General features: G+C 43.1%; 1 protein-coding gene across 1 annotated transcript in view; it reads left to right on the top strand.

Moving 5' to 3' along the window:
- ephb2a (eph receptor B2a) overlaps nt 1–21,191 on the top strand; it is a gene marked incomplete at its 3' end in the record, with an annotated part of 174,875 nt that overhangs the window by 34,230 nt on the left and 119,454 nt on the right. Inside the window, exon 2 of the mRNA XM_080533873.1 lies at nt 8,824–8,888. Within this exon, the coding sequence (XP_080389999.1) occupies nt 8,824–8,888 (65 nt within the window). The remainder of the gene's footprint in view (nt 1–8,823; nt 8,889–21,191) is intronic.

The raw sequence follows: 21,191 nt of genomic DNA, 5'->3' as shown, positions 1-21,191 counted from the left end.
AGATTATACAGCCACATATTGTCCAACTGTTCAAAGAAAATCTTTCGGAACTAAGCGCCTCTCTGGCTGCGCATCTTGACTTATACACGCATACACGAGTCTTTAGTCAAATTCTGTGGCCCATTACTATTCAGTAATTACTCCGTTATTTTCATTTTAGAATCTGAAATACATGTTTGTCTAGCCTGGCTATCACCAAACCAAGCTCAATCTTATTTAAGCTGCAGGGCGAAATAAAATCGCTGGCAGATCGGGCTGGGTTTACCCAGTCTAATGTTTGTCCACAATAGGCTACCACTTGATAACCACCTCCCGCCCAATATTTCACAATTAATAGCCTATCAATATAAATACAATATAGTATTGATACGTGGCAGAATATACATTACCTTCATTTGACTCTCCTCTGGGGGCTCGAAGTCCGATGATGAAACATCAGAGACAGATACCGGTGTCACGTCTTTAGCCAGTGTGGTTGTGTAAACGCGCAACATCCTTAGTTTGGTCTGCTCGTACAGCTGGGCCACTGTGACTTCAGGGGATAATGCGTTGTGACTATAATCACGAATATCAAATTCGAAATTTGCCATCAGCCCTTTGGACGAATGTCCATTTGGAAAAAACAAGCCTTTGCCTGTCTCCAGCAGTTCCCTCATCGGTGTTGATTTCTGGACCGAAAGGTGCCGTGTTCCACCTCCCTTTCTGGTTTTTACTTGGTGAAAAGTGCCGTCCTCAGAGTGGAGCCATCCCATTTCAACCCGCCGGGTGTCTTTGACGGCATGTTGGTTGGCAGGAGTTGGGTTGGCAGGAGTTTTCCTATGGTTTTCCCCAAGCCTCTCTCTTACGTTCTGCATGAGAGAAGACTTAACTGTCTCCACTCCTCCTGACTTCACAGTTTTTTGGCGACAAAATGCACGGATTGCAAGTCGGTCACCATATTGTTCTATATACTCTTTTAGCTGCTCATCAGTCATCACATCTATGACGTCGATGTCGATCTGAAAGGCAAACGTATAAAAATCTATTGAACGGAAGGTGCTTGCACCAGAAAGCTAGAAATAATACTCTATAGTGTATTGCTTACTTTATATTATAAATTAACATTCATTCTCACCTTATCTGCTTTTAGTTGGTTTATTACCCGGTCAGGTATATCTCTTGACTTCATGTACAAGTATATATCTTCCGCCATGGTTAGCACATCTGTCTTCTTCTTCTTCTTCTTCTTCTTCTTCTTCTTCTTTTGGGTTTAACGGCAGCTTGCATCCTTAGGGTTGCACTACTGCCATCTTCTGGATGTGTCCAAGTCTAGCACATCTGACGACTACTTGTTTTCGAAAACTATCTCGTGAGCACGCGAAAGTATCTCGTGAGCACGCGAAAGTATCTCGTGAGCACGAGAAAGTATCGCGTGAGCACGCGAAAGTATCTCGTGAGCACGCGAAAGTATCTCGTGAGCACGAGAAACATTTTTTTTTTTTTTTTTCCACACGTCCCTTTAGGGGTTCCGTACGGCCTTACACTAGAGGTTTGCAATTGTTTTTAGCGTTTTCCCCCTTTATTCTGTACTTTATATATGTCTTTATATTTGATTATGTCTGATGTTTACAGTGTAAACTGATTCTTTGATTTATCAATGTTTATTATTGAACTGTTGAATCACTTGTTGAATAATCTGTATGTCTCGACGACATTGGAAATAAGGGTGACCTCAGTTGTCCTATCGAGAATAAATAATGGTTTGAAAATGAACATGTGGCACCTTAATGAAGTCTTAATAAGGTGTATATAGATTATTCTGAAATACATTCAATTGAATGGGGAAGTGTGTCCAAACCTTTGACTGGTACTGTAAGAGTAAGCTATTGTTATTCTATTAGTGCGGCAGCTTAGCAAAATAATGGGGACGCGCCGGACAAAAGCACCAAACTTTTTCCATGTGCTCTACATCACCATAGCTTTCAATTTTTGGTGGGAGCCACTTCATCAAGATGGCCGATGGCGGCCATCTTGGATTTCCAAGGTGGCCGCCATGTAAAATCTATAAGTGCAAATATCTTGGCTTCCAAGCCACATACAAGGTCAATCTTGGTGTCAAAATATACATTTTCTGGGTCAAGGAATGCATTAAAGCTATTGAGAATATCACTAGATGATTATTTGTGCCGAGATCAAATAAATATGTTCATTCTGGCAATGTATCCATAAGTTTCAACTCGGTTCCTAAGCAGCTGGACATATATTAATATGTATGTTTTCAATGGCATGTATATTGAAAAATGGACAACATGCATTAATTGAATTGAACTTTATGTGCTTCACTTTTTAACATAACAAAGCATTTTATATCATCAAATTATCGGTCACATTTACAACTGCAAAGCTCTGTGCATTTCCAGTGTGCTTTCTTGCATGAGCACTTTGCACCACAGCCACTTGCGCTTTTACAGCCACATTTGACCAGTTCAGTGAGTGCAGCTTTCAAAAGCCATTGGTAGAATGCTCCACACAGGAAGCCAGACCTGGCTGTCTCTATCCAATGTCCATCCACATCCTTCTGGACTGGGTGTCGGCTGCTGAGCCAGTTCAGATGTTGCCCAGATCCCAGACTGGTAGGCAACTCGCTTCAAGTGCTGCAGAAGGGAATCTTGTGTTGGTGGAATGTGTTCCATGGTTCTGTTCTTCTGGCAGAACAACTCTCTCCGTGCTTCATTAATAGATTCCACATCACTCATCTTGTCGTAAAGGACGATTGTGTAGCGCTCCAGAAGTTGAAATTGCTGGGCATCTATGGTCACCGGGAGTGTGCGGATTCGCTGCCATGTAGTTGAAGGCCTGGGTGACCTCGGGGTAGGACTTCCCAAGCCTCCAATGCTGACTTCTTCCCCTTCCCACAGAATGCTGAGGTTGTGTCACAGCCTGTGAAACAGTGGAAGACTGGAAGTGCTGTGGACTTACCTTTGCCCAGAGTATGGCAGATGTTATTGATATGAAGATATCTGTAGTTCTTGCCAGTGCCAAAAGCGACCCAGATGTCTGCAGCTGGATACTTGGAGGGCAGGGCATGGAACTTGCCGATGAGGATAACGACAACATCTGTATCCACAGTGCGTACCAAGCAGGTAGAAGAGCGATGCTCCAGGGCATCAAGCAGATGAATCAGTATCCTGGTGTCGGCCTCTTCATGGTTACATGGCAGTATGAAGTGGCTGGTGTCTGTGCCGACCACTCTGGTGCCAGATGTAATGAAGACCTGCTTACCATCTGGCCAGGCAATGGATGCAATCTTCCTGGAGAGGAAGGTGAAGAGTTCCTGCTTGTTCATAGGGTCACGCAGGAAATCTGGCCAATTCCCTGGCAGCTTGTTCTGACCAGCCACCTTCCGTCGTATCCCTTTGCCTTGCTTCTCCCTTGTTGACTCTTTTATGCTGCTGGTGATGTAAGTATCCCAGACCACATCAACTCTTGCAGAGGTCTCCAAGTGCTTCATGATGTGGGTGGGAACAAAGACACAACTGGCATATTCGTCGAATGTGGTAATGGACAGGAAGTGCACAACAGCAGCACCGTCGAGTACTTTGACATCAAAAGTCCCTGGAGGTAAAAAAGAAAGTTAGTTAAAAAACGAAAAACAAACTTTAAATAAGGACTCTCTACAGACCTTGAAGAGAATGATATGCACTTTTTTCTGATTATTACTGATACTACTTAATGCCACTGACTGATTACAACTTGTTTGTAAAAAAAAAAAGTACCTGGAGGTTCCTGTTGTGTCTTCTCTGTCAGAACAATTAGCAGATCTGACTTCTTTCCCAAGCGTAGTTTCCCTCTGTCAGATAGGGAGGGAGGGTATGGATGGTTTTCGTGCTTAAAAAAGGTGCTCATGTCACCCTCTCTGTGTTGCATGGCTATATATAATTGGGAGAAGAGTGCAACATCATCCTTCAACATTGAGATCTGCCCTGCCTGCTTGGTCTTGGTCTTGGGTGTTGGGCATCTGAAGAGAGGCAGTGAGTTATTTTTGATGGGCTCGTGAATGGAGTGTGTGCGGTTCCTGATCACTCTCTCATGGTACTTGTTGTACTGATCTCTGTCCACTGATTCCACATTGCGGACTGTGTTAACCACAGACTCGTCAGTTATATTTCGTGTGTCCAGCATTAGAAGCTCGGGGGTATCATCTAGGAATGGATTGCTCATCCCAGTGATGGTGTGCACCAGAGCTAGTGCTTGTTCTTTGAATGTCTTCTGTGTAGACATTCCTTCTTCATGGTGTTGTTGTTTATTGCCTTCTTCTGAACTCCTGCTCAAACTCTTTTAGGAGTCATGCTTGTTCAGGCCCTGCGATCATCCACTTCTTGAATGCTGAGGGATTCTCGGTGAGTCCCACTGCACCCCCAGAACCCTTCACCAGATCATTATTCTGCTCATGAGCCTGGTCTATCGGTATGCTTGAGAATCTGTTTGTGGTCTTGGGAATAACCCAGTGACCATGTTCTTCAAATTCATTGTGAATGGACATGGGCAAGCTTTCCATCTCGCGGATGTGGACAGGAATCCATCTGGCATAGTTCTGGTGATCAAGGGCGAAGAACCATGGGACGAGAGCCTTCAGTGACTCCACATAGAGGGGGAAATCCTGTTCTCTGTGGGCACGTACAAATATCAGACCCATTATTTCCAAGTTGAGGATGGTATCCCAGTACTGGAATGTTGGACTCTTGGTGATCATATCTTGTCTCCAAGCTTCTTTGATCTTCTCATCACGTGGTCCCTCAGTCACCATGTCCAAGAAGGCATCCTGCTGCAGCTTCCCCAGTGCCAGAGCGCTCACTTGGTGGGCATGTCTTGTCCTAGTGAGGTGGGATGCTTTGAGGAAAGAGTCAGCTGTGCCAGAGGATGCGATACCAGCCTCAGTCAGTGCAGTGGTCCAAAAAAAGAAAATCACATAATGATATTCTCAATAGCTTTAATGCATTCCCTGACCCAGAACATGTATATTTTGACACCAAGATTGACCTTCTAAGTGGCTTGGAAGCCGAGATATTTGCACTTATAGATTTTACATGTCGGCCACCTTGGAAATCCAAGATGGCCGCCATCGGCCATCTTGGAAATCCAAGATGGCCGCCATCGGCCATCTTGATGAAGTGGCTCCCACCCAAAATTGAAAGCTATGGTGATGTAGAGCACATGGAAAAAATTTGGTGCTTTTGTCCGGCGCGTCCCCATTATGTTCAAATATGGTCTTAAGCCACCGCACTATATTCCATGAGTGTCAGAAGGATTACGCCACATGATGCAAAGCAACAGGTGCAAGGACTATGATATCACCACTGACGGAACTGGTGGAAGATTAGCTTTTACATGATTTATATAAGCATCTACGGACATTCATGAGGTCATCACAAAGGCTTTATTCAATATACTTTGTTTGAAGTGTTATCAGAATCTCTATCTACCTAGGCACATGTAGAGACCATAGTTCCACCAACCCCACATTCCTCTCTGTTCCCACTCTGTTCCCATCCCTCTTGGCTCAGTCTATGGGAATCCATTGCAGGTCAGTGCTCGCGGCACTCTTTATTCCCTTGTAGCGGCGGCTCCGACACCTGGCTCGCCGCTCCCTCCCAGCTCCTCATTAATGGCCACTGATACTAATAGGAGTTGAGCAGCCGTAAAATGGCCCATTTGGAAGCAACAGTAGTTGCCTGTGGTGGTTGCTCTTTCATGGCTGATTTGGGAAGTTGTATGTTCCTGTTTGTGTTTCTCTGGCTGTCTGTCTGGAGATGCAACAGATTATTGCTGATATTATTGTAAGAAATACATACTTACAACTAATAAATACAGTACAACTCACTAATGTGTCACAAATATAATTTATTATCCACACACAAACACCTCTTGATTAGTATTTTTAAACCAATATTTTAATAAATGCAACATTATTAGTAAATATGGCTAGAGATTTGTGAATAAATGCTCTTTCCAAAGTGGCAAATGAAAGCATTGCGTTATGTAGGTATCCAATGATTTCAATACCACACTTACCATACAATACCACACTTACCATACAATACCACACTTACCACACAATACCACACTTACCACACAATACCACACTTACCACACAATACCACACTTACCACACAATACCACACTTACCACACAATACCACTCTTACCACACAATACCACACTTACCACACAATACCACAATATCACACTTACCACACAATACCACACTTACCACACTTACCACACAATACCACAATATCACACTTACCACACAATACCACACAATACCACACTTACCACACAATACCACACTTACCACCCAATACCACACTTACCACACAACATCACACATACCACCCAATACCACACTTACCACACAATACCACACTTACCACACAATACCACAATACCACACAATACCACACTTACCACACAATACCACACTTACAACACAATACCACACTTACCACACAATACCACACTTACCACACAATACCACACTAGTATTAAAACGATCTAATCTATTTTATGGGATCAAATTACGTGTGGATTAGTTTGCATTTGTTTAAAGAATGTTGGCACTAACATTCTGTATGTTCTTGTACACATTTGTGAGTTGTACTACCATATCTTGTTTCTGTTGTAATGCAATGTAATCTATTGTAAGTAGCAAGATCTCATCATCAGCAATCAAGCTAGCTGTCTTAGCTGCTAATGTCAAGTGACCTTTGTTGCAAGACATTAAAAAAGGATAGGGATAACGCGTGCTAGTCTAAGTGTGAAAGGTTATTGAGTTCTCCAAGGAACTGTCTGGCAGGAAATATCTAGTGCAGTGTTTGATTGTTTAGGTTTCAAAGCGTTCTTGATTTCATGGAGGCAACCCCAATTCATACCGCATTCACATCTTGCAGTTGCACCCGCCTGTGTAATGTAATGTATGCACTCACATATGCACTGTGTAACGAGTGCACACATCACTGAAAAATGTATGCACTCACTGCAATGTAAGTCACTTTGGATAAAAGCGTCAGCTAAATGGCGGATATTACATACAGTATATTATATAATATTGTAATGCAAGGCAGACAAAAAATTACATTAGGCACCGGCTCTGAAACTGCCTTGGTGGAAAATGGCTATACATACACGTCATACACAGAAGGGTTTGATTAAGTACGAGTACAGTGTAAAAACACATGAGACTGCTATTACAGTTGAGCCAGGATGAGTATTTGATAGCATCCACACAGCACAGATTCAAGGCCTTCATTTCCGTCTGGCCGATTACAATTTTGCAACTTTTGACTGTACAATGAAAATATATCCAATCACGTTCTTGCAGTGATTTATACATGTTATACTATGTTTTCCATGACATCTTCCACTTCAATTGATATAAATGCAGGTAATTTCTCTCTCTGAATAGGATTTCCAGTTGGACTATACAGTGCAAGTCAGGGGTTCTATCTAACCTATTTTTCTACAGACTGAACTATGTTCTATCTGTATGCTCTGTCTGTATGTTCTGTCTGTATGTTCAGGAGAGGTGTTCAGGAGAGGCTGGTGGTAGAAGTCAGAGGACAGGCTCATTGTGATGCATCGAATGGATTAATTAAGCAATATCACACGAGAGGGAGTGCACAACGTGATATTGCTTTTATACAACAGTTCTACAGCGCCATTTATTAGTTAACAGTAATAAGCGACAACAGATTATGATTTGTTTGTTTATTCAATCATTTATTTTGGCTCCGCCAACAAAAAATAGTTCAGCAACTGAACTTCAACTGGACTGTTGCCTAATAACCTGAACACAAACATATAGTGTAATTAACGGTCATTTAATACCGTTCTATATTACATTGCATGCATTACAAAGGGCCCGTCCTACCAGAGAGAGAGAGAGAGAGAGAGAGAGAGGGAGGCAAGGGGGAGTGAGAGAGAAAGAGAGAGAGAGACCAGATGTCAGCAGAGTGGTCTGTCATGGTCTCTAGGTTGAGGAGAAGCAGAGTTCCACTGTGTGGTTCTCTGAGCTGCTGCATGTACACCATTAACAACAAGAGCTGGGAAGACTGGTACTAACCCCAGGGACCGGTTGTTCAAAACCTTTAATCTGGATCAGATATCCAGGATCAGATCAAGCTGGCTGATTTCCCCTGCCCTATACGACTCAAAATCAGCCAGATAGATCTGATCAGATTTTTCCTTGTGAAAAATGTGTATCTCTTATTGTCTAATAACACAGTTATTAGCACCGGTACAAATGTTATTTGTGTATTTTAGGGTTTGCTCATGACGTGCTTATATATAGTATGCATTACTCCTTTATTTTAACCATTGAATTGTAAATGTAAATGCATATACAAGTTGCATGTTATTCATATCTTATTAATTTCTCTTTTTTAAATGAATGGTTAAAAAACTGTAATACAGTACAATCATGAATATGTCCATCAAAGAAGTCTCCAGGTGTCACATAACTATCCTGGTAATATTACACCACTATGGGCATATGTGTGTGAGGAGATGTGGAACTCCTGCAGCGTGTACAGCTCTTCCTGTTTCAGCAGAGGATCCTGCATATCAGCTCCGGGCTAAAGATGCGGCTATAGCATACGTTATACAGTACTCAAAGAGGCCAACCATCATTGTCATGATCTGATGATCTTGCCAGCAAAAATAGTTCAGTCATTTATGTTTAATCCTGTTTGCTTATCGCTTGACTATAATCAGAACGACAGTTCAATGTCTCTTGTCCCACGGCGAGCTGTTTTTGTTGAGGCTTTGTTTTGTTTCTGTTTTCCAGAAGTACTAATGGACTCTACCACAGCGACAGCCGAGCTGGGCTGGACCATCTACCCATCACAGGGGGTGAGTGGACAATCACAATGTCTTTTTGAGGACTAACAGCAACTCTGTACTCATTGTAGTCAGTTACTGTAGGTTTGAAACTTTTAACACTTAATCAGCCATGAGGGGTCATTTTTTGTCTGTGAGTAAAAAAAAAGTTCTTTGCACTGCATCAAATTTCAGGACCCTCCTTTCATGACTTTTTCTAGATATGTGCGTTCTACCACCCAGTATCCTTACATTTTCAAAATCACATCAGGATAAGATACTATAAAGCTATTTTGCAGGGTAATTTACAAGCAGCCAACTAGTGGTTGTTGTGTGTAAGATTCCCATTCTACAGAGTTTGACATTTGACCCCCAAGTCAGCTCTTTTAGTAGGTAAAAATGGCACGTCTGTTCTAGTGTTAAGCTACTTGATGATAATTACTGCACATAATGTTGTATTCGGTAACATGTTACTGTCATTCAAGACACCTGACCTGAGTGTGTTTGTGGATGTGATTGACATACAGTAACGAGAGGATTGGACAAGAGAGGAAACATGAATGCCCCAGGGGATGAGAGGGCACATGGGACATGGCTTCAGTGTATATCAGGAGAGAGTTAACACTGTCAGGAGAGAGTTAACACTGGCAGGAGAGAGTTAACACTGTCAGGAAAGAGTTAACACTGGCAGGAGAGAGTTAACACTGGCAGGAGAGAGTTAACACTGGCAGGAAAGAGTTAACACTTTCAGGAGAGAGTTAACACTGTCAGGAGAGAGTTAACACTGGCAGGAGAGAGTTAACACTGTCATTTGGAGTAGAGTGGAGTTCAGGTCACCTTGGGATATCCGACAAAGCTAGCTAGCAAGATTAAAAAAACTAAAACAAGTATCTCTTCTCTTTCCTCGTACTAAATGCATGTATAGAAAGTTACATTTGTCTCCTAATAAATTAATCTCTTTCCAGAATGTTAAAAAGAACTGCAGCTGGGTCAATGACGTGACGCCTACTTTTTCTGTCCAACTGAATTTTTTACCTTAAAAAAAACATAAAAATACATAAAAAGATAACATGTATGTCTAATACCGTCCCCATATACATAACCACTCTAACTTCTCCAAACATTTTAGTTATTGGTCATTTTTCTGCTATCTGAAGTGTCAAAACATCATGTGGGGCGACCGTCCAGCCTTGACTTCTATTTAGACAACCGGTTTAAAATCACTTTAAATCGATTTAAATATATCCCTTGCTCTATTTGGCATAATTTCAAACATGTTTTACATTAATTGACAAAATTATTAAGCATTTGCACTTATATTTCCATCATAAAATACAAACAAATGTTGTCCGAATATGTTCATTTTATGAAATATCATCTCGGGCGACCATCAAGAAAACACAATTGTGGGACTTTCATTTTGAAACCACCTCAAGGACAGATGTTGCATCCGCCAGTCACATGTGAGGGACCCAGAGAAACAACTGGCATGTTAGTAAGTCTCTCTCATATTTGCAAATAAATCTCTTTTTTAACTGCTGTCATGTACTTGCCACTTTTGGATATCATGTGGGACGACCCCCACAAAACTGTGAATAATAAGTTTTATCTGCAAATCTATATTTTGATGATAAATGTTATAGTGACATGTGGTAAGAAGTAGCTAGTTTGGTTTCTGTTGCTAACTGTTAGCCTGTAATATTTGACTGAACTTGAAAACCGGCGCCCGCCTCCCCTCTCTGGAAGAGCTGTACAACACACGCTGTCTCAGGAAGGCCTCCAAGATCTCCAGGGACCCGACCCACCCTGGGCACGTACACTTTATCAGGCTGCCCTCGAAAAGGAGGTACAGGACCCCGGCCGCTAAGACAAACAGACTGAAGAACTGCTTCTACCACAGGGCCGTCAAGGCCCTGAACACAGCAAAGGCCTAAGTTCTGGGCCCAGGACAGTCTGGACGGATTGTATGGCAGCTAGTGCTGAGGCACAAACATGTACATTTCAAGCCTGCAAACTGTGACACTTTAAATAACGTGAAAAAATAATTTTGTGCAATATGACAACCCTAGTTGACTATCTGTGCAGTATAGTACAGTGGATTGTGTACATAGCCTTTATTTATGTAAACCAGCTCCTTACCTTCTTGTGATTTTATTCTTTTTCTAAAAGTTTTTTTTTTTTTTTTCCCTTTCCTAACACCAGGGGAGCCACCCCTCCTAAATTTCGTTGTTTGGTACCTGTACTGTAGCAATGACAATAAAGTCCATTCATTCATTCATTCATTCATTCAAAACCATCTAGGGCGACCGAGTGTCATGTTGGGCGACCACTGCTGAGTGTTTTACATGATAGATATATGTCCTGTATTTTAGTTTCTGTATATTTATATTGTATTCATGATTTATATACATATACTGTATATACATATATGTTATATACTATAACAAAAGTTCTTTGTTTTAGCATAACTCTTTGTATAGGGCAATTCCATGTAAATGTCACCCTCACCATGAAAAAAAAGAGTAACACTTTTGACTAGAGACGAGAACAGTCTGCTTTTACCGGGAAAGAAAGACACCATCACAAAAACAAAGTAAAAAAACAACGAAGAGTTCTTACGAAGCCGCTCACAGAGCTCCATGCACTGTACAACAGTGAGATGAAGAAGAGTCTCCGCCTATCTTACAGGCAGTTTGCCAGAAGACCTTTCTATGTCACTGAGCCAAAGACCAGGGATCGGGACACATGTGCATGCATGGATCATGAAAATGTGCACCTGCTGGCCAATAAGCTTTACAGCAGAGGGCTGTTGAAAACAAAGAGCATCTCTGAGCTGCTGGGCATGATAGTGTGTAAAAATAAAGACTGTATGGATCGCGTTTGTGTCAAGTGCTGCTTTGAGGAAGTCCAGTTCCCTGAGACAGAGAGCAGCACAGAAGTCACCTGGGAGCAGTGGAAGAGGGTCACCTCCACAAATGGAGAGAAATCGTTTGCTAACGTGGTCAAACAGACCCAGACCGGAACCATCAAGGATTTGATAGAGCTTTTCTCTCAGAAGCTAGAAGCCTTGGCAATACACCAGTTCAACTGGCTGCACCAGGCAGAGCAGTTCCGCCTCCTCAAACAAAACCTCACAGAGTGCGAAGCTGTTCTGCACATCGACTTCTCTGAGAACTCTGAGCACAGAGATCCAGGCATTTCACTTTGGAGGCAGTAGACAGCAGGCTACTATCCACACAGCAGTCCTGTACACTGTCCATGGAACAAAAACCTATGCGACACTGTCTGACAGCCTCCGCCACGACGAACGGGCAGTGTGGGCGCATCTAAACCCCATCTTGAGAGAGCTTCAGGAAACGTTCCCAGAGATCACAACTCTCCACATTCTGAGTGATGGGCCGGTTACACAGTACCGGAACAAAAACAACTTTTACCTCCTCAGTACTGTGCCTTTCCTTTCCAGATTCACAAATGTGACCTGGAATTACTCCGAAAAATCCCATGGAAAAGGGGCCCCAGATGGGATTGGTGGGGCAATAAAGAGAGAAGCGGATCTCTACGTTCACAGAGGAGGTGAGCTTCAGACACCACAGGATCTGTACGAGATGCTGAACAAAAGACTAGGCTCAAGTATCACTCACTATTGGGTAAGCAGGGAGAGCATCGAAAAATGCGACGAGCTGATTCCTGGCGGCTTGGAGGCTGTGAAGGGCACCTTTAAGATACACCAGGTTTTGTCTTCACAGCCTGCACAGATCACTCACAGGGAGGTGTCATGCTTCTGCAAGCGCTTAGAGATGAGTCCATGCCCTTGTTACAAGCCAGTAACAGTAGACCTGAAAAACACTGTGCGCCACACTGAGAATCCCCCAAGCTCTCCTCCTGAGCCACCCAGGGAACAAGAAGGTGTTCTAGATCTGTGTGGCAAGTGTGTAATTGTAACCTACGATGAGTTTCCATATGTAGGCCAGGTCCTCAAGGTTGTAGGAGAGGAAGTGCAGGTCAGCTGCATGCAGCAGTCTGGTGACAAGAACCTGTTCATGTGGCCACAAACTCCAGATGTAATTTTCTACTTCAGGAAAGATGTTCACGCTGTCATCTCAGAGCCTGAGCCAGCAACCTCACGCTTCTCGAAGCTGACTTGCCAAGACTGGGTAAAGTTCCGAAATGCCTGGTGTTAAAGAAATGCCTGGTGTTTACCATGAGTCTGGTCACAATGATAAGATGGTCATTGGTCACAATGCAATGAGTAAGGAAAATGAAATGGCAATAAAATGGGGAAGAAAAGGAACGAAAAGAAAATGGAACTGAAATAACAAGTGACAAATGAGAATGAAATAGCATGAATAGATTAATAGAATGAAATAGCAAAGACAATGAAATTACAGTAACAATGAAATGGAAATAGCCTAGTTTGTTACATGCTGATGTTCCTAAACATCGTTTTAATGTAACAAATGATCCACTGCTCCAACCAGCCTGTGTTGTAAGTCATATACAGGGAACTGATACAACTGTGTTGTAGGTGTTTATTTAGAAATATTTGTTCTTGAAGTAGTTCCTGAAGCATATAATGTGCATTGCACTGTAACTTTTTAAATGTTTAATGTTTTTAACATTTGTGATATTTGAATGTTCCTGACGAAACTTGTAACCTACGCGTTTTACATTTTACATTTTTTTAGTTCTGTGATATTTGAATGAATTTAAGAATATTTTTTACTTGACCACTTGAAAAGATTGTAATAAAAACGTTGTTCCGTTTTCTTTAGTCTGAACTGTATTGTGTACATTTTAAATAGACTTTTAACTACCTGCGGTTTTCTCATCATTTGGGGCGACCATCTGTCATGTGGGGTAACCAACTATTGGCAATTACTGTACTAAATTCAAAATAGAATATCCATCAGTTTTGGCTCAAATATTAATCAATTGTATACTATGCTTAAGTGGATATTATCTGTACACATTTTAAATCAGTTTTATGGGTTTTAGAACAAAAATGGGTATTGTAACTGCATTACGAGGGAGACACTGCCATTATAGAATAAACTTGTGAAGTCATGGTTTACAAAAAATGAAAGGGCACACAAGCCTGTCTTTCTTAAACAGTTTATTTAATTACTGATACTTGTTAAAATATTAGTTATGTTAAGGAAATATATTAATTTTTAGATAAATTACGGTCGCCCCAAATTACTTTTTTTAAGGGCGTGTCCTATTAATTAAACTTTAAAAACACTAAAATCTCTTAACTTGGGTTTTTTGCATAAATGCATGTGTACACTACATTCCAAATGTTTGAATAATGGCCAAATATATTGTTATTGTTAGTATTTTAAAATTGGCCCATTCAAAAGTCTTATCCGTCAATGACCCAGCTACACACACAGTGAAGCTAGCCTATAAACACACACACACACACACACACACACACACACACACACACACACACACACACACACACACTAGCTAGCTAGCTTGTGTTTTGATAGGATGGTCAGGGTGTCAGACCATATTTGGTGTGAGCGCTGTCTACAGGAGCCCCTAATTTTACACTGAAACAAAGTGAACAAATAAAAACCACAAACGATTACTGCTTACGATGCAGTAAGGAGGACCGGCAAATTCTGTTTCCTCTTTTTCTCATTCAACCTGCAGTACCATGTTCAACTGTTGAGACTACAGAAAACTTCACTCTATTTGAACCGTTTAGGGTTTTTTGTGTGTGTGAACTGTTTGAGGGCATTTTGTGCTGCAGATTTTTTCTTTTTATTATTTTTATATATGTTTTTTATTTTATTTCATTTTATCAAAATTTAAGGGAGAACTATCCTCCTCTGCCCCCCTGGTAAACATCGCCATGGTAAACATCGCCATGGTAAACATCGCCATGGCAGGGTTGACTGAATTCCATCCAGAGACTAATAAGTGATGTCATTTCTTCAACAGTGCACATCTTTTCCTTCCATTTTGGACTCATGGATATTTGGATAAATACTGCAAATGCTGTGGGACATTGATTGATCTGTACATGAATCCACTAACAGTATGAGGGATGAAAACATCTGACAAACATAAACAAGATTTTGCATAGGCTATCCGTTTAAGGACTGTGCATTAGTGTAAAACAGCATGGAGTAAAGTAACACCCAGCTCTCAACCATCATGGTAGTACAGCACTGTACAAGTACAAGTACAGTACTTAGTACAAGATGGCGGCGCGTTCACACGCGAGGCTGGGCGAGCTCCCGACGTTGGTGCTTTTTAGCGTTTTTAAGTACATTTGTATGTACATTTTTATTTCAGTACTTATAGGGAACTGTTGTGTAAATAGTACCTACAGCAGACTAGACTTACTAGAAGTTGGTGCGCAAAACGAGAAGACAGTAACAGCGGAGTTCCTGAAACAACAAAGGATCCCTCACGATATCGCCCGACCTCCGGGAGAAAAATGGTACACAGTCCCGACCCTGAGACGCAAACAACGGCGTCGAGACCGTAAGCAACGCCGAGGCCGCAGGGGAGGCCTGCTAGCTAGGCTGAGACGGTGCCCGGACAAACCAGCTTTGCCGAGTATATTCCTCTCTAACGTAAGATCCCTAGCTAACAAGATGGACCAACTGAGACTGCAGGTTGCTTCCAACAACACCGTGGGGCATAGCTGTGTGATTATTCTCACAGAAACCTGGCTCAGCGCTTCCATTATTGACTCTGCGGTCGCGCTACAAGGCCGCACTTTACACCGAGCGGACAGGACAGAGCTTAGCGAGAAGACGCGCGGAGGTGGCCTGATCATATCTACGAAGGACAGCTGGTGCTTAAACACAAAAACTGTAAGTAGCCACTGCTCCCCAGACCTGGAATACTTGACTGTTAAATGCCGACCCACATACCTCCCGAGGGAATTCAACGCGGTGTACATAACAGCTGTATACATAGCACCTAGCGCGGATGCTAGCTTAGCATTAGCCCGGCTACATGACGTCATCAGTGGTGGACAGAGCACAGATCCTCAAGCAGTACATATAATCGCGGGGGATTTCAATCATGCTGACCTGAAGGTAGTACTACCCAAGTTCTATCAGCATGTTAAATGTGCAACAAGAGGAGATAACACACTGGACAAGGTATACACCAGGGGTGCTCATTACGTCGATCGCGGTAGTGTGGGTAGATCACACGGCATTGGGAAGAAAACAAAAAAAAAAAGTAGGAAAAAACCCCCTTTTTTTTTTTTTGGGGAAAAGTAGCCGGGGACGCCTCCCGTCTGGACCACACAGGAGAGGGCATCACTCAGCCCCGCGCCGCCTCACAACACACACACACACACACACACACACACACACACACACACACAGACAAGCACACACACACACACACACACACACACAGACAGACAGACACAAGCACACACACATGCACACACAGACAGACAGACAGACACACACACACACACACACACACACAGACAGACAGACAGACACAGACAGACAGACAGACAGACACACTCACACACACACACACACACTCCGCCGCCCGGAGACGTCGATGGCACCTGGCTTGGCACTGGCCAGTCTGGTGTAAACCACTCAGAGCTCCTGAGTTAATGTTAATGTTAATGGACTACCAGTGTGAATATTTGTTATAGTTTAATAAATCTCTTCTTTGATTTTGAAACAGTGTAGCATGGCCGTAATTTGTTATTATTACAGTACATTTTTGTGTTCGCAGCAATGGCAATATGTTTTATTTGGTTGGTAGATCTTGTTGAGCTGGTAATTTGAAAAGTAGCTCACAAGCCTAAAAAGTGTGAGCACCCCTGGTATACACCAACATCAAGCTTGCCTACAAGGCTAGACCGCTAGCTCATCTAGGCATGTCTGACCACGTGTCCATCCTCCTGATCCCAGCCTACACTCCCATGAGGAAAAGTGCCCCTATCACCACTAAGACTGTCAGAACCTGGCCAGCAGGGTCCGCCTAAATGACACCTCATGGCAGGAATATGAGCATGAGGACCTGGAACAGTTCACGTCGTCGGTTCTGAACCACATAGTGAACTGCACCAACTCAGCCACCGTGGACAAACGTGTCCGGGTCTACCCCAACACGAAGCCATGGATGACTGAGAAGGTCCGACAACTGCTCAAGGAGAGGGACAACGCCTTCTCAGCGAAGGACACACTGCTGTACAGCACCACCAGGGCTAACCTAAACCGTGTCATCCGGGAGGCCAAGGCAGACCACAGAGAGAAGATTGAGGAATGCTTCCTGAGCAACGACTCCAGGCGGGTGTGGCAGGGGGTTCAGCACAGGACTAACTTCAGAGCCAACAGGCTCACAGCCGCGGAGGACGACCCCGGGGCGACGAGGGGCGAACGGAGGTAACCACAACACAAACACCACTCTCTCCAGCTCTCAGCAGCCTCACCCTCACAGAGCATGAAGTGAGACGCGTGCTGAAGGCGGTGGACCCCAGAAAAGCCTCAGGGCCGGATGGCGTCCTGGGACGGGTGCTGAGGGATTGACAATCTGAGGGAACCTCAACAATCATCCCAGTCCCGAAGAAAAGCACGGTGAGCTGCCTAAACGACTACCGCCCGGTGGCACTCACACCAATCATCATGAAGTGCTTCGGGAAACTGGTCCGGGCCCACATAGTCACACGCCTCCCGCCCAACCTGGATCCATACCAGTTCGCCTACAGAGCCCACAGGTCCACAGAGGACGCCATCGCGACGACTCTCCACTCCACTCTATCCCACCTGGAGAGGGGGAACAGCTACGCGAGACTGCTCTTTGTGGACTTCAGCTCTGCCTTCAACACCATCCTTCCAGACAGGCTAGTGACCAAACTACTAGACCTGGGACTATCACACTCCATCTGTGCATGGATCAAGGACTTCCTGTCTGACCGCCCCCAGAGGGTGTGGGTGGGCTCCCACACCTCCACAGCCCTCAGACTCAGCACTGGGTCCCCCCAGGGCTGCGTGCTAAGCCCCATCCTCTACAACCTCTACACCTACGACTTCACCCCCGTCCACCCCAGCAACTCCATCATAAAGTTTGCAGACGACACCACCGTGGTGGGCTGCATCTCGGGGGGGGACGAGGCGGCGTACAGGGATGAGGTGGAGCAGCTGGGCAAGCTGTGCAAGGTTAACAACCTGCTGCTGAACCAGTCAAAGACCCAGGAAATCATCGTGGACCTCAGGAGGAAAAAATCTGAGGTCCAGCCCCTGCTCGTCGATGGAGGTAGCGTGGAGAGAGTCTCAACCCTCCGATTCCTGGGGGTGCACATACAGGATGACCTGTCCTGGAAGACCAACACAGCAGCCATCATCAAGAAGGCACAACAGCGGCTCTACTTCCTGAGAGTCCTCAGGAAATACCACCTCAAACAGGAGCTGCTTGTGACCTTCTACCGCTGCACAGTGGAGAGCATCCTCACCTACTGCATCTGCGTGTGGTTCTCCAGCTGCACAGCCGCAGAGAGGAAAGCGCTACAGAGAGTCGTGAGATCGGCCCAGAAGATCATCGGCGCCCCCCTCTCCTCTCTGGAAGAGCTGTACAACACACGCTGCCTCAGGAAGGCCTCCAAGATCTCCAGAGACCCATCCCACCCTGGGAACGAACACTTTGTTCGGCTGCCCTCAGGCAGGCGGTTCAGGACCATGTCTGCAAGGACAAATAGACTGAAGCTCAGCTTCTACCCTAGGGCCATTCAGGCCCTAAACACAGCAAAGACCTAGGTTCTAGGCCCTGGACAATCTAGACAATTTGATGGCAGCTACTAGATTGTAATCAAGTGCAATACTGAAACACAACTGTGAACATTTCAAACCTGCAAACTGCGACACTTTAAATGAATGTGCAATAATACTATGTGCAATATGACAACCCTCGTGTACATAAGGTTCAGAGATAGGAAATGTTAGGATATTTATAGCATAGCATAGAGTACAGCACAGTGTTTTATTTGTATAGTATAGTATAGTGGATAGTGTATATAGCCTTTATTTATGTAAACCAGCTCTTTTCCCTTCTTGTTTTTAGTATTTTTTTTCCTAGCACCAGGGGAGCCCCCCCTCCCAAATTTCGTTGTATGGTACCTGTACTGTATTAATGACAATAAAGACCATTCATTCATTCATCCACTGTAATGTAACATAAAGTAGGGCAAATAACCAAGTTCGCACAGCACTGCATATGCTGGTAAGACAAGTGGGGGCTGCAATCAATCAATCAACTAATCAACCAACCAATCAATCAATCAATCAACTTGTCATATGAATAATGCTATATACTGTAAATCAGGTTAGCTTCCAGCTAGCATGGCTGACACCTTATGTAGAGGTAGCTGTTCAGTATCTGTTCTAACATGTAGGGGAGAGGTGGACAAGGGAAATATGCCTACGCCTGCACTCATGTCAGTAGACAAGGAGCTGTATGAGGAATCGCAGCTTTGTTTTATTGATTCTATTCTAGGAAGATTGTCATGTCTTGGTTAGATGAATAAATACATAAAAGTGTGTGGTGTGTGGCAGATTTAAACAGAATGAAAGCAGGTCAAACCGGGAGCCAAGTGATACCTCACTGCTGCACATGCACCCTCTCCTCCCTGTGTAGTCCCAACAGCAAGGCAGCCTAGAGAGACAGTTGTCTGACCTAGAAATGTAGTCTTTGATGTCATATGCTAACGGTTTTACATGCTAGCGGTTTTACATATGCTAACGGTTTTACATCCTAGCGTATTGACTCATGCTAACGGTTTTACATCCTAACAGTTTGCCTACATATGCTAACAGTTTTACATGCTAGTGGTTTTACATATGCTAATAGATTTACATATGCTAACAGTGTTACATAGGCCTATGCTAACAGTTTTACATATGCTAGCGGTTTTACATATGCTAATGGTTTTACAGATGCTAACGGCCTGTGTGGTCTCAGATTTAGGGAAGGTGTTGTACTGTACAACATTGAGTAGTACATTACGACTGGTCAAACAATAAAGCAGTATTAAATGGCAACAACATTATGCTTGGATCTAGCCAGCAGTTCATCAAAGGAACAGGTCACACATTTAGAGTGTGTGATATATTGTGGTTTCAGATCTCTATATCCCATCCCATCATATTTACACTACCTTGTCTGTAGGCCCTGCACATAAAAACGAAGTAATATAGATGGAGGTCGTGTTAGTAAACAGAAAAGGGGTGGATGAGAGTGTGATAAGGTTGAAGTGTGGTTCGGTTCCGGGCGTCGACATATCCTGCATGTCATCCCTCCTCTCTCTCACCCATCCTTCCTTGCCAGTCTCTTTCCCATTAAAGCAGAAATGCCCTAAAAACATATATTAAAAAAAGACTAATATATTTGTATAGATTTATATATTTTCATGACTGTCGTCTATGATCAAAGTATTGGTTTAGAAGAATGTCAGATTCATTCATCCAGATGTATTTTAGCATTTAGCATTTTGTAGGCTACTCATCACACTTGTTTACTAACATGAAATCCATCTATTGTCATCTGTCATCTGCAGCCACACTGGCCTACCTTGGACACTTTCACAACAGGAACATGTCCAATAGTATCATGTATACATTTATTTGATATTTCATGTTACAGTATATCTCATATATATATATATATATATATATATATATGATATACTGTAACATGAAATATCAAATAAATGTATACATGATACTATTGGACATGTTCCTGTTGTGAAAGTGTCCAAGGTAGGCCAGTATATATCATACTGTGATTGCACTTTCAAATCATAATCACTGTATTTACAGGTGTATGTACCGTGTAATCATAATTACTCATTGCACACTGTACTTATGCTGTGCTTAAGTGTATCGTTTAGGTCCGTTTTACTAAATACTTGCAATATGTCATTCCACAGTATTATGAACACATTGATGTGAAGTGTAACCCATTTTGTTATTACTTCAGTTTGATAAATATCATGATTTTTTTGTCCATATAATGTACAACAAACATAATAACCAAAAGTAATCCATGTGACCATATATGACATGGTCTGGTCAATTGGGCCTCAAGTCAGCTTCCGATTTAATGTTCAGACTTTTATTTAGAAAAATTTAACATTTCAGCGTTGTTGAAAATCAATGACACACTCGCTAGTCAACTAACACAGCTTGTTTTGTGAGCCTGCTAACAATGTAAAGTAGTGTTATAGTGAACTAGGTAGCACTCAGATTACTCACCCAATCCATTGCGTTGCAATATTTAGCCTCGACTAGCGAGTTTGTGTTGTGATTCTCAAATGTAGTGAAACGTAGTTCTGTGTTTCAA

This window comes from Nansenia antarctica (assembly GCF_963989245.1).
Source record: "Nansenia antarctica genome assembly, chromosome: 6".
Lineage (NCBI taxonomy): Eukaryota > Metazoa > Chordata > Actinopteri > Argentiniformes > Microstomatidae > Nansenia > Nansenia antarctica.
Note: the sequence above shows the minus strand (reverse complement) of the source record. Positions and strands in the feature narration are given on the sequence as shown.